Consider the following 15,460-nt stretch of genomic DNA (forward strand, 5'->3'; position numbering starts at 1 on the left):
GCCTGGAGCAAAATAATGATGACTATGGGGAGGGGCATCATAAGAACATCAGATGAGCCCTGCACCTGTGTTAGGATGAATGAGGCTAATGTGGTCCAGCATCCTGTTTTCACATCAGCCAAACAGATACCCCAAGGAAGAATTTAAACACACTGGAGCTGATTTCTGTAGCACTCTCCCAATGCGTAATTCAGTACTAAGGCCCAGGATTTCTCTAAGAACATGCTCACACCAGGAATGTATTTTTAGCACCAGAATATGGATTTATATTGTAGTCACATAAAATTACTCTTCTAACCCCCTCAATTTCTCTTCACTGATGCAACCTCATTGAGGGGTGGGATGGAGAAGGCCTTTTTTGTTGTTGTGCAGGATTTTAATTTAGGGTCACCCCTCTGATGGTTTAGGATTAATCAAACTGAGATGTCTGACTGCAGGCAGCAATCATACAGATTCTAAATGGGTGAGGAGCTTGTCAGTTATTAAGACCATAAAGGAAGACACCAGGAACAATATAATAAAAGGTGTTTTTATTTTTTATTTTCCAGGATCAGAGTCTGTAATACAGGGAAGACATCTGAAGGAAACAGCACCAGAACTCAGTATAAATTGACACATGCAAAGCAGCAAAGGCATTTCCAGAGAGACATATTCTGCCCAGGTGCAGCTATTTCTGAACAGGAGACGATTGCTTGACTTAGAAATACTTTCTATGCTTTCAGATTGCCTTTATCAAGCATAATATGTGATATTAAATTGTTGGCATAGAAACGAGAAAATGCCTACATGAGGCAAGTATCACATGCATACTGCTATTCTGTAGATGACACAAAACTTTACCCAAGTTCTCTTTATGTCCGAGTCTGACAACTTTAATTTTCCTAAGACCACTCATCTCCCTTCTGACTATGTAAAAACAATGTCCATGTCCAGCCCAAAACCAACACTTCAGTCATATCCTTCCATGTTCTTAGTTTCTACCAGCCTTTCATTTTTGATTCTCATCAAGAGTCATTTGCCCAAACCATCTCTCTTCTCATAAACTATTTATAAATGTGTATCAACTTTGTAGATACCGGCTGAGACCCTACCTGCCTGCAGACTGTTTCCCCCAGAGAGGTGCAGGCCCTGGTGATCTCCTGCTTGGACTACTACAATGTGCTTTACATGGAGTTACCCTTGAAGGAGATTCAGTGACTACAACTAATCCACAATGCGGCAGCTAGATTGGTGCCTGGAAGTGGCCACCAAGACAATGTACCATTGGTCCTAAAGTGTCTTCACTGGCTCCCAGTACATTTCTGAGCACAATTCAAAGTGTTGGTGCTGACCTTGAAAGCCTTTGACAGCCTCAGCCCTGTATACCTGAAGGAGTGTCTCCACCCCATCGCAAACCTGGACACTGAGGTTCTCCTTGGAGAGCCTTCTGCTGGGTCCCTCATTGCAAGAAGCAAGAGTTACAGAGAAGAAGGCAGATGGCCTTCTCGGCTGTTGCACCCTCCTTGTGGAACACCCTCCCCCCTCAGATGTCAAGGCGATAAAGAACTAAATAACTTTTAGAAGACACCAGAAGCAGCTCTGTATCAGGAAGTTTAATGCTTAATGCTTTATTAAGTCTCAATATGTGCTGTAAGATGCCCAGAGTCGCTGGAGAAATAAATAAAATAGTTGTAGTAGTAGTAGTAGTAGTAGTAGTAGTATCAGATTCCCTTAAGATCTTTACTGATATCCCTTATGTAGCCAGTTTAGTATCATTTTTCTTCTAATATAGCTAAGTTCATTTTGCACTTTAGCAATTCAGTTTGCAACTTCTTAAGCATATTTTGAACTCCTGCTATGGGTAAGGAGTAGCTTAAATCTAGTTGAAATTCTGGCTGGGACTTCTAGCTGTACAATTTTATGCTATATCTAGAGCTATTGATCAAATGGCATGTTTAGTTTTTTCTTGTCAGGTGCTCCCTCATGTTCAAATCAGGCCTCAGTATAATAATGTGGCATTTGGGAATGAAGATGCAGCCCAGAAGCCCAGCACTGGAGGCCAAGATAGAGAAGATCTGCACGGCTACCATAAATTTTCCCTTTGTGCTCAGGTAGGTGGGCACAAAGGACACCCAAACACTGCAGAAGACCAGCATGCTGAAGGTGATCAGCTTGGCTTCGTTAAAGGCCCCAGGCAGATTCCTGGCTAGGAAAGCCACCGTGAAGCAGATGGCAGCCAGGAAGCCCATGTAGCCAAGAGAACCATAAAACATGGCAACAGAGCCTTCGTTGCATTGGACAATGATCTCTCCAAGCTGGGAGCTCAGGTCAAAGTCTGGGAATGGAGGAGAGATCCCCAGCCAGATGGTGCAGATGAGAACTTGTACACTGGAGCAGGAAATGACAATGGAGTGGGCCAAACTCTTCCCCAGCCATCTCCTCACCCTGTTCCCTGGCTTAGTGGCCAGGAAGGCAAGGACCACTGTGATGGTTTTTGCCAGGACAGAAGAGACAGCAGCTGAGAAGATGATGCAGAAGGCTGTTTGACGGAGAAGGCAGGCCACGTTCCTTGGCCTCCCAATGAAGAGGAAGGAGGACAAAAAGGAGAGCAGTAGAGACATGAGGAGAATGTAGGAGAGGTCCCTGTTGTTGGCTTTGACTATTGGTGTTTCCTTGTATTTAATGAAGATTCCTAACACAAAACATGTGGCTAAGGACAAGAGGAGGGCAAGGGAAGCCAGGAGGCCCCCCAAACTTTCTTCATAGGACAGGAAGGTTATTACTTTGGGGACACATTGATCTCGGTCTTCATTTGGATGCTGATCTTCTGGACATTTGGTGCATTCATCAGCATCTGCAGAGAGGAAAACACCCTTCAGTATCCTAACATCAGTCACACACCTGAAATTTGCTGACATCACTGTTGCATTTGGTGATTGACAGGTTGGCAGCAGCATCCACCTGCTTTTTTCACCTGGGATATTAAGATCTAGTGCAAATACCAGAAAAAATTCTGGACCCCTGGATTAAACAACTGTGGTTAAATGGATCAATAGTTTGACTCACTCACTATAAAGGCACTTCTTGTAATATTGAAATATTGAGAAGCAGATGTGTTAAGCTAGAATTATAATTTGTAAAATCACGTATTGCATTAAAATTCTATGATTCCTCCAAGGAACTCGGAGGAGTATTATTGTGTGGCACTGCCTCCATTCCTGAACTGCTGGAGATCTCTCAGAAATAGTCAGGTGGTCTCTCTAGCCCTGGTGCTGACTGACTCCATGGCAGGACCAGGAATGTTATTTTTGCTTTAATCAATACCCATGATCAGTGGCGCAAGGCACTTTAAAGAATGGTAAAAAGTTATATCTAAATTTATCTGGCAGAGGGGAAAACCAAGGATAAAATATAAACTGTCGGTAGACTCCAAAGAAAGAGGTGGTTTCTCCTTGCCAGACTCAAAGTTTTGTTATGAAGCATCCTTCCTATGCTTGTTTCTGGAATGGATACTGTTAAAAAATACTGATATATTAGACTTAGAATGTCATTATAACAGGTACGGGTGACATGCATATTTAAGGTATGGAAAAACCAAAGTACATAAGGGATTCCTGAACTGCTTGATAATAAAATCAATCTACAAGGTTTGGGAGAGATATAAAAATTTACTAGAGTGGAGAATACCATTGTGGCTCTCCCCGCTAGAAGCAATATTGGTTAAAAAATTAATATGAGAGGTGATTGGGAAATTTATAAAGAATTGCTAAGTGAAAGATCAATTAAAACTGTAAAAGTTTGAAGACATTAGAGCGCTATTAACAGATTGGTTACAGTATCATCAATTAAATGATGTCTTCAAAAAAAAAGGTTTTGATACAGAGATGTCAAGGTTTGAAAAAGATCTGTTGGAAAATAATGTGAAATTACTTTCAAAAATGTACAAATTACTACCTTTAGAAATGGAACCCATGGAGGTAGGCAAGCAGGTCTGAAGATTCGGAAGAACCTCTTTTTGTTTTTTGTTTTTTAAATGGCTATGTTTATTGTGTACAACTTTATGGAAAATGAATTTAAAAATTTTAAAAACATAAATGAATGCCTCCAGTGTTCTCTTAGAATGGCAATGGTGCCCAACTGACAGATGACGGAACAGAGTTCTGACGAGTTCCGGCTGAAAAAAAGTGCTGGCCATTACTAACATCTTGATTGGACCGACTCAAATATTTGCCCCATCCTCCCATCAAAGGCCATTTTCTCCGAGTTCCTCTCCTACCTTCCTGAGTGGAGATGGTCCCTTCTGAGCAGGGAGAACAATCATAGCAGCAGGGCGGCTTCCCTTCCTGAACTTTTCTGGAATATCCAGGGAGACAGCTTTCTGTGCATCTTGAACGAGGTACGGTCTAGGCATGAAGAGAAAATTGATCACGAAGGAGAAAGTGATAGGCGCATTTATGCCTTTGGACACAGATAATAGAATTTTGGAAGGATCCCAGAGAAGAGATATTTGCTTCTGATAACCTCAAGTGACCCCAGGCCCTCTTTTGGGGCAGTTACATTTTTGTTTGTTTTTTGCAGAGGTGCGAGGCAGAGAAACATTTTCAGTGCTTCTTCTTCCCCACCGCCTTGACATTGATATCTCACAGTTAAAAAACAAACATAAGCATGGCATAAACCATCATATGAACAGCAATAAAAATCCTCCCTCTGTTGCCATCACATCTGCCAATGGAGACATTGCTTCCAAAGTCTGCACCCAGTGCAGAATTTAGTGCCCAGTTTGCTTGTGTGCCATGTCTCTATGCCGAAACAAATGTGGAGTACCTTCCTATACTCTAGCCTTACCCAACCTGGTGCCCCTTATATATCTTTGCACAATGCTGGCTGGCGTGCATGGGAGTTGTAGTCCACAATATTTGGAGGTCACCAAGTTGGGGAAATGTGTTCTGCTCTGCTTTGGAAATTCTCTTATTTACTTTGAAATTTTATACATGTTTACTCAAGAGCAGGGTCCATTAAAAGTGGAACTTAGCTTCAAGAAAGTATCCACAAGATTGCAGACAAAGCCTCATATGTATTATTCAAAATGTTATTAGAGCATAGCAGATGTCATAGTTAATAAAATGACAGGTCCAATCTTTCCTACCTTCTTGAATAACTTGGGCCACACAATTGCTTCTGGGTTAATGGTGAACTTCAAGTTTGAGGACTTTAGTCTCTCTATTCTCCCAATTTTCACTCTATCATGAGTGTTATTAGGAAACAGCACCCAATTCTCAATATCAAAGTCAACGGCCAGTGCCCCAATGGTCTGACTTGGTGCAAGACAATTTCCAATGACCATATCTTGGTGATCCCAGAGGTGTGTTTGTGGGGGGGACAACAACAAATTGCCGTTTGGAAAATGAGAACGACATACCTGCCATGGCTGTAACTTTTGAAGATCCAAGCTGCCTCCACCCACAATCAACATCCTCTTTGACCTGGATGAATATGCAACATTTAAAGCTTGAGCCACAGTTTGGATACTCAGGTAATTCACATAGCTGTCTTGGGACAGGATTTTTTCAATTTCTTCCTGGGGCAGCATCTTCACATCATCCTTCTCTCTGCATTTGGTCATACCCCTCACAGACAAGGCATGCTTGGAATAGGAACAATCAAATGCTTCTTCTGAATACTGTTGACTAGCCAAGGACATTGGCTCATAGTAGTCCTTTTTCATACTTTTTTTGGTCTTCATTACAAAGAACAAAGAGCCATGGGTATACTTAAGGCAGTCTATATCACGTAACAAAATTTTGTTCTGAAGAAGTGTGGTTATCCAGACTTTCCCCCCAGTTTGTATCCTTTCAAGTAAGGACAGTACCTCAATGATTATGTAAAGTCCATTTTGAGAGTCTGCAAAGTAAACAAATACATTGACTTGTCTCCACAGGGCAGGTGCTTCATGGGGTATCCATAGCCATGTTTCTCGTTGTACTCTTTGTGTGAAGGCAACACAAATTTCCCTTTTGTTCATTAGAGGTGTCAAGGTACTCAGGAAGCTTTCTCCATTGTCATTGTCTGGAGCAAAGAGGCCGACCCACGTCCACCTGAAGTGCAGGAGGAGTTGGACCATCCCCTGGTACTGCGTTTCTTGGTTTGGGGCCATTTGGTAGACAAAAGGGGACTGGAATTTATCAGAAAGAGCAAAGCCATAACTGAGCTGGTGAGGAAAGGGAAAGAGATTGATGGCTTCTGTTTCAGGATTAAGACTGGATACTTCTATGTGAAATATGATAGATTCAGTGGAAACGTCAATGTTTTCTTGGAAATAAAACAATATTATTTTAAGCGGTAAATTTCCATATCCCCATAATGTAATAGAGTGAAAAAGGGAACCTTACAAAAGAAACCCCAACTGAACAAATATATTTGGCATCAAGAAAGGGGGTAAAAAGGAAGCCCTCTATGACTTGGTAAAACGTACTCTGCCTGGACTATAGATACAGGATAAATGAAAGGAAATTAAAGCTGAGGTTAAAGAACATGTCAAAAGTGAAAGACAGAAAAAAACAAACCCTGGAGGAACAGTTAAAGTGAAAGTGTATAAGACAGTGGCCATACTAGAGACAATACAACAGAATACAACCGAAGCAATGTCCACAGGGGGAGGAAAGAAAAGGTGAAGCAAGAAAGTGATTCAACATATCAAAGCAGGCTCAGCTTGACCCACATTAGGGAAAACAGGGAGAGCCAGAAGGGCTGGAAACAATTGGCAAGGAAAAAGCAAACAACAGAAGACAAGATGCCAAAGGAAGGACTGTGAGAACAAAAGTGTGGGAGAGGAAAACAAAGAGGAAAACAGTTTGGCAAGAAGACAACAAACTGTAAGAAAGGTGTGAAGTGAAGGGCAAAGAACTGAGTGGAAAAGTAGTGACTGAGAGAGGAGTGACGAAAGGAGGAAAATAAGAAAATAAGACAATCGCTATTTGGATTAGACCATCCAAGAGGTTGAAGAGGACTAAAGGTTGACATGAGCAACCTAAGGTGGACTTAAAAGGACACTCTGAGAGTGTATGTTGTACTTTATTTCTGTGGAGGTGATGTGGAGGGGCTTGCATTCCAGTTACTAATTTGGGAGGAAGAAGTTTCAAGATAAATTTAAAGAAGAAAATGGAGAATTGAGAGAGGTTCAGGAAGCAACCCTAGATTCAAAAGCTATTCTGAAACTCCAACAAAGGCAGATGACTCTACATTTTAGAGGGATAGAGGAAGAGCAGAATGAGAACATTACTGAGAGACTGATAAAAGAAATTGCACAGTGGTTGGTGCTTCAGGAAGAGGACATAGCATAGTATGATTGATAAAGCTATCAGAGTCACCTCCAACACAGCAAAGGCAAACAAGTGGCCAGATGATTGTTTAGTATGTCTAAACTCTGTAGCTCTAAGAGATTGGATCCTCCAAACAAACTACAAAAAAGGCTCCGCATAGACAAGAAAAATATAATTATTCTGAGACAAGTCCTAGAGATGTTGCTTTAAAAAAGGCAGAATTATAAATTTCTGACCAAAGGCTTAAGATGGTGGAGAAAGCGGAAAGATTTGCTAGAAGTTACAGTAAGCATTTGGAATCAAAAGAGAACAGGGGTGGAGGAAGAGGAGGTAGTGGAAGAGAGGGAGAGTAATCAGGTAGAAGAAGAGCGAGAGTCAATAGAGGACCATACCTCACTGTAGAAATTAAATTAAAACAAAGGATGGATCTTAAAATTACAACATGGAATGTAAATGGTCTGTATAATAAGTCAAAATGGAACAGAGTGGACTATATCTTAATGAAAAACAAATTAGACATAATATGTCTCCAGGAAGCACAGAAGGGTTTGATCAATAAAAAGCAGAATTTATCTCATCAGATAAGAGCAAGAAGAGAGGCGTAGTCATTTATGTCAAACCCAAACTTAACCCAAAAAATACTTTTTAAAGATGAGGAGGGAAGGATCGTAATAATTCAAGTAAAGGCACAAGGAGGAAAATTAGTGGTGATAGGGGTATATGCACCCAATGAGAATAAAGCTGATTTCTTTAAACACCTGGAAGAAAAAATGTTAGATTATATGGAGGAGAAAATAATTTCCCTAGGAGATTTGAATGGAGTTGTTTCTCTCAAACATGATAGAACACAGAGAAGTGTAGATAACAAAACAGGAAGACTACCTCAATCTTTTCCCCCAGTTAATAGAAACTTTTAATCTAGAAGACGCTTGGAAGTTCAAACACCCAAGGGTAACGGAATTCATGTACCACTCCAAGCCAAACCAGTACTGCCAGCAGGCCAGATGGAATGTGGATCTCAAATGAATTAACATTAAGCATGAAAAAAATTGAATTGCTCCAAAGTCCCTATCAGATCACAATTCAGTGTCCCTATTAATGAAGGGGAAAGAAAGAGGGCAGAGAAGATGGAGGATAAATGAAGCATTTTTCAATGATGAAGGAACAATTCAAAAAGCCAATAAAGCTTTAGAAGAATTTTTCAAATATAATTTAACAAGGGAACTGATATTAAGATTGTTTGGGAGACAGGGAAAGCATTTATGAGAGGGTTTTTCATTCAACAGAATGCAATTCAGAAGAAACTGAAATAAAAAGAAAAAATGGAAATATTAGAAGAGATAAAAAATGAAAAAGAATATTAAAATGCTCCAAATTCAACTATCAATGATATTGAATTAGGAAATAGAATGGAAGATAAAAATGTTAAAACATTTTTTTTTTTTAATTTGCAAGTAAATCTGGTAAACTGTTGGCGTGGCAATTAAAGAAGGAACAAAGTGAAAAACTGATTAATAAATTGATTGACAGAGAAAAAAATGAGGAACCCCAAAAAATATAAATAACAGTTTCTTGACATACTTCAGAGAACACTACAAAAATGGTAAAGAAAATCAAGAAAGAATGGACGAGTTTCTAAATCAAAATAAACTCTAGAAGCTCTCAAAGGAGGAAGCAGACCAGCTAAATGTCCCAATTAGGATGATGGAAATACAGCCGGCAATGAAAAAGAAATACAGCAGGCAATGAAAGCTCCGGGGCCAGATGGATTGCCAGCCAAATATTATAAAAAGTTAGAACTACTGGCATTACCATTTAAAGAAGTAGCTAATAACATCTTAAACACAGGAAAATTGCCAGGATCACGGGGGAGGCCTACATAACTCTGATTCCAAAGGGAACAGAGGCAACAGCTATTAAAAACTACAGACCCATTTCACTACTCAATAATGATTACAAAATCTTCACAGACATCTTAGTGAGTAGATTAAAAATGTATACTGAAAAACTATATCCATGAGGATCAGGCAGGATTTCTTCCAGGTCATCATATGAAAAATAATGTAAGACGCATGATAAACATCTTAGAGTATCTAGAAGCAAGAAATGACAAACAGGCGGCGTTGCTATTTATCAATGCAGAAAAGGCATTTGATAACGTCTCTTGGGAATTTATGAAGACAACCTTAAAAATGATAGGAGCAGGAGAAAACTTTTGTAACGGTATAAATGCAATATACTCACAGCAAAGAGCTAAATTAATTATTAATAACAATTTAACAAAGAACTGTGACATTAAGAAAGGAATGAGACAAGAATGTCCTTTATCCTCATTATTATTCATATTAGTGTTGGGGATTCTAAATAGGAACATCAGAAAAGAAAAAAGTATAAGCGGAATAGTGGTTTGAAGTAGGGCCTAGAAGGTAAAGGCATTCACCAATGACTTGATAATAACAATGGAGAATCCAGGTGAAAGTGTTCCAGCAGTCAAAGAGAAGATTAATGAATTTGGGTCAGTAGCAGGTTTTAAATTAAATAAAGACAAAACCAAGATGTTAGAAATATAAATTTGTATAAAGATAATATTTTGCTAAAAATATAAATTTGTATAAAGATAATTACATACCAATTTGGAGAGAGATACATGGTACCTCCCGTATAGTAAAAGCTATGGTTTTCCCAGTAGTGATGTATGGAAGTGAGAGCTGGACCATAAAGAAGGCTGATCGCCGAAGAATTGACGCTTTTGAATTATGGTGCTGCAGGAGACTCTTGAGAGTCCCATGGACTGCAAGAAGATCAAATGCATCCATTCTTAAGGAAATCAGCCCTGAGTGCTCACTGGAAGGACAGAACGTGAAGCTGAGGCTCCAATACTTTGGCCACCTCATGAGAAGAGAAGACTCACTGGAAAAGACCCTGATGTTGGGAAAGATGGAGGGCACAAGGAGAAGGGGACGACAGAGGACGAGATGGTTAGACAGTGTTCTCGAAGCTACAAACATGAATCTGACCAAACTGCGGGTGGCAGTGGAAGACAGGAGTGCCTGGCGTGCTCTGGTCCATGGGATCACGAAGAGTCGGACACGACTGAACGACTAAACAACAACAACAACAACACATGGTACCTCGGGTTACATACGCTTCAGGTTACATACGCTTCAGGTTACAGACTCCGCTAACCCAGAAATAGTACTTCAGGTTAAGAACTTTGCTTCAGGATGAGAACAGAAATTGTGCAGCAGTGGTGCGGCAGCAGGAGGCCACATTAGCTAAAGTGGTGCTTCAGGTTAAGAACAGTTTCAGGTTAAGTACAGACCTCCGGAAAGAATTAAGTACTTAACCCGAGGTACCACTGTAAAAAGAAACTCGAAAATATGGGATTGATTAAAATTGTCACTCTGGGGTAGGATTTCAATGATAAAAATGAATGTTTTGCCTAAAATATTGTCTCTTGAGGGTCCCATGGACTGCAAGAAGATCAAACCTATCCATTCTTAAGGAAATCAGCCCTGAGTGCTCACTGGAAGGACAGATCGTGAAGCTGAGGCTCCAATACTCTGGCCACCTCATGAGAAGAGAAGACTCGCTGGAAAAGACCCTGATGCTGGGAAAGATGGAGGGCACAAGGAGAAGGGGACGACAGAGGACGAGATGGTTGGATAGTGTTCTCGAAGCTACCAGCATGAGTTTGACCAAACAGCGGGAGGCAGTGGAAGACAGAAGTGCCTGGCGTGCTCTGGTCCATGGGGTCACGAAGAGTCGGGCACGACTAAACGACTAAACAACAGCAACAACATCCCAGTAGCAGGAAGTACAAGACATTTTAAAATTGGGCAGGAGGAAATAACAAAATTTATCTGGCAGGCCAGATAACCGTTTTGGCTGGCACGCCTATCTCTGGTACAAGAAAGCAAGAGTTCATAGAGAATTTATGAAACGCGTAATAAGAAGATCTCTATACGGAGTTTGGGTAAAAAATAAGAGTATCTTGGAGCAGAAAACACCATGGTGGCTGTCACCAATGGAAGCTATGGCTGTAAGAAAGATCAACATGGTCAGTAAAGGATGAGGAAGTTAAATCAGCTATGAGTGGGCAGTGGACTTGGGTCATAATATACAGGGTCAGAGTGGGGAAAATTATGGAAGGAGGACCTTAAGTTCACAGAATGCTACACTATTAAGGAGAACTATATGAAGATGTTCTATAGGTGGCATTTAACACAGAGTAGATTTGCTTTACTGTATATAATAAAAAATTTGGACAAGTGTTGGAAATGTAAAGAAGTGGTGGGCACAACATATCACGTGGACATGCAAAAAGATGAGAGAATTTTGGGAAGTAATCTATAACAAATTTAAAAAGATGTTTTAAATCTCATTCCCTGAAAAGCCCAAAGCATTCCTCTTAGGGATCATTGGGAATGAAATTCCAAGAGACTTTAAGAAAGTATTTATGTATGCCACCATGACAGCAAGAGTCTTAATTGCCCACAATTGGAAAATGGAGACCTTACTGACAAAGAGAGATTGGTTGATCAAATTAATGGAGTATGCGGAATTGGACAAGCTGACAGGTCAGATAAGAGATCAAACAATACAAAAATTTAAAAATGATTGGAATATATTCAAACAATATTTGAAAGACCATTATGGAGAATTAAAATTTTTGACCGGTTTAGAATAACTCCTGTAAGGAAAAAACAAACAAACAAAAAAGGAACTAGTTGACTGGATAAATGGCCGTGTTAGGAGGGGCAGTCAATTAAATAAAACTGAGGACCCAAGTAAGAAGGGGAAGGAAGTCAAATACAAATGGATTACAAATGAATCAAATAAACAAGTATGTATTTTGTGTGTTTTTCTTTTATTAGGTTTTTAAAATATATGTTTAATTTCAGCAAAATGAAGTTGTTACAATGTGATATGATGAATATATGTCTAAAGAAACCAGAAACCAATAAAATGAACTGGGGGGACGGGACAATATTGTTTTTAAAAATATTAAGCAATTCTTATACCGATTTATGGCAAAATTCTCTATGCAGTTAAGAAAGATTCAAAAAACAACAACCAAGAAGGTAAAGCACTATAACCAAATTTAATTAAAATGTCTGCTGAAAGAAAAATGTTGAGTAGGCCCTAGAAAGAAAGGAGGAAAGGGGCCTGTCCTCAACCGCAAGGGAGTTCCGTCACCCTTCATACCCTCCAAAATCTGGGAGCAGAAAAGTCTAAGGAGTCAGCTGAGTGGTGCTTTGCTTGCCTCCTTCCAGCAACTCCTGCAGCCAAGTTTGTGCCAAATCTATTGCTCTGCTTTCCTTTGGAGCACAGCAGTGAGGCTGAGGGGGCAGCCCAGGACCTCCGTACGCACTGCCCAGGCTTGCACACTGTGGAGGTCACTTAGATACTGCTAACACAGTGGTTTGACTTCATCCCAGAGGCTCACTCCATTGTCTTTCAAGACAGACAGATGCTAACAGCAGCAGCAACAACAACCATGTGGCTAATGTTGTCAGGTGTGTTTCACTTGGGCCAATAGATTACCTGTGGGATCTTGTAGATGCCCAACATGCTTGCAATGTGTGTGGAGATGTCAAATTCACTCTTTTCAAGAACAGCTAGCAGCCTTTTCTGTTTCCCACAGCTGTAGTTTGGAATATTGATTTTCCCACCAGCAAGCAGGTCTGTCATGCACTCAGAAGTCAGTCTTCCCTTAGAATAGGTATCATAGATGCTGTAGCCCAGGGTGATGTTGGGTAAGAGACCAGGATTATGATTAATATCCCGAACAGCAAGGGAGAAGGAAATAATGTGTGAGTTCTTCCGATCCACAAAGCTGTGAAATAAGTGTTTCGCACAGTTATTCAGTGAAATGAAAGTCACATTATTATTATTTTGTATTAATCAAAGCAACTAGGAAAAGAGTCGAGGAAGTAGAGCAAAGTGAGACATAGGTCTACCTGTACCTGTGTCAGCAGTATTTTGTTGCAAGGGGGGAGGATGGAGGAAAGACCAGAACACAAATCAGCCTCATTTCTGATGACTTACCAAAACTCCCTTGAGCCAAATTGACCCCCAGGCTGCATTGCAAGTGACTAAGCACAGCAGACATTTACAATTTGCAGTAGCACAGAATTTGTTGTGCATGGAGAAAAGAATTGTGCTTACATTTCAGTTCCTACAGAAAACCTGCAACTCAAAAACAACCCACAACACTTCCAACCCTTTAGAAAACAAGTTATGCTTTGGAGAGCAGTACATGTCAAAACTACTACTAATTACTTAAAATGCATTATAAATTGCTTTGAAACATGGCTTCCTTCCAACTGAACAGACACAAAGAATTATTTGAAAAAATTAATGAAATAAAATGAAAATGCGAAAGAGTGACAGAAAACAAGTGTATCATGGGAAATGGAGAGGAGGTAGGAAGCAGAAATAAATCAAACTTACGAGTCAAGTCTGCTGACAGGGGTGCTGGAAAAGGTGAAAGGATATTGAATATTAAAGTATCTTGGAGATGTGACTCCACTAATGAGGTGGTCTGCTAGCCAGTAAAAATTTGAAGCCAATATTTCTTCCTTGATTGGATTCAGTGGGCATTTTTCCCTCAGCTGCACCCCGTTGGTTGCTAGAGGCAGCAACAGGAGGAGTGTTATCATTCTGGGTCTACCTGCTACACTTTCCATATTGCTGTTCCACCAAATACTAGTTGCTGGTTTTAATAAGCTCCAAATTCTTGCAAATCAGAGATTGCAGTGAATTGACAAATAAAGGGAGGTGTCCAGTTCTGGTCTCAGAGCTATAGGGTGATGGTTCAGTGGTGGAGCATTTATTTTGCACCAAGAAGGTGAGAGGGTGCAATTTCTGCGGGGCTGAGGATGTCCCCTTGCTGGAAAGCCAGTCAGTCAAAATTACTGATCTAGAATGCAGCATCACACAGATGTACCTTTTCACTTCACCTGCTCTATATCTGGCCCCCAGGATTTTGTGGCGCAATATATATTTTATACATCCAACCTTTCAGGCAGAGTTGAATAAACAACTTCCTGCTGCTCTTAATTATGATATTTACCTCATTGGTCCCAAAGGCAATATTCAAGCGGAGGGGTGGGCGTTCCTTGGACTCAGGAAAGAATAAAAATTGATCACTGTGATTCTGATGATTGTTAAGGAAAGAAAGTTCTCCCCTGAAACTTTATAGGAGCAGGTGCAGAGCAGGAGAAAACATGTTTACTCAGCAGGCTGTCACAAATCTTCAAGGGTAAAGGTGATGTTGGCAGAACCTGATTGACATCAGAAGAGCCTTCATACTGGACCAGGCCAAAGGCCCACAAAGTCCAGCAACCTGTTCTCACAATGGTCAACCAGATTCTGCAGGTTTTCTTTTCTGTTTTGTGTGCTACTAAATAAAGAGGTTTGGATTAGAAGCACTGGTGTCGAGCTGCGTTATTGAGGACATCACGTTGACACAACAACCCATTTGATGCAGCGTGTGAACACCGCTATTACCCGGCAACTGAGAGAGTGGCAGTGCACGGAGTGGAAGCGTGTGGGCACCATTGGAAGGTTGTTGGAGTGGCAATAAATCAAATTTACTGCCAAGCCATTGCAGCAGACTCAGTGGGTCAAAAGATATACGACCCAACAAACTTTCACAAGCAAGCTTGTTTTCTCCTGGAAGGTAGGACTCAAACCAATGGCTTCAAGTTGCAGGAAAGGAGATTCCCACTAGACAGACGGAAAAACTTTCTGACACTAAGAGCTGTTAGACAGTGGAAGAGTCTCCCTCAGGAGGTTGGGGACTCTCCTTTGCTGAAGGTTTTTAAACAGAGGTTGGAGGGCCACATGCTCTGACTGCCTTAGCTGATATCCCTGCATTGCAAGGATTTGGACTAGATGACCTTTGGGTCCCTTCCAACTCTTAACATTCTATGATTCTATGAAATAGGCTTACGCAATGAATTTCAAAAACCAACAAGAGTACTAAATCTTTCAATAAAAGACGTCACACATCGCCCCCACGGTAGGAGGGTCTGACATCTCCAATGCTGGACCACCCTAAACTTCCCACAATTCTTCTTCCTTTTGCTGAATGGGTTTTCATCAGGTGTGAACATGCCATGTCTTGTTTTTGTATATCTTCCCCAGTAACTTGG

General features: G+C 40.6%; 1 protein-coding gene and 1 long non-coding RNA gene across 2 annotated transcripts in view; both read right to left on the reverse strand.

Annotated features, from left to right (window-relative positions):
• The window catches only part of LOC310671180, a 108,575-nt gene that overhangs the window by 48,466 nt on the left and 44,649 nt on the right, over window positions 1-15,460 (reverse strand). The window lies entirely within an intron of this gene.
• LOC310672764 (vomeronasal type-2 receptor 26-like) lies at window positions 1,935-13,990 on the reverse strand (the record flags this gene model as incomplete). Its single annotated transcript, XM_083430416.1, has 5 exons — window positions 1,935-2,833; window positions 4,256-4,382; window positions 5,126-6,187; window positions 12,846-13,137; window positions 13,755-13,990. The coding sequence occupies 5 exons, from the start codon at window positions 13,988-13,990 to the stop codon at window positions 1,935-1,937; spliced, it is 2,616 nt and encodes an 871-aa protein (XP_083286542.1).

The sequence above is a fragment of the Podarcis tiliguerta genome (genome assembly GCF_965153285.1).
Source record: "Podarcis tiliguerta genome assembly, chromosome: 2".
In the NCBI taxonomy this organism is placed as follows: domain Eukaryota; kingdom Metazoa; phylum Chordata; class Lepidosauria; order Squamata; family Lacertidae; genus Podarcis; species Podarcis tiliguerta.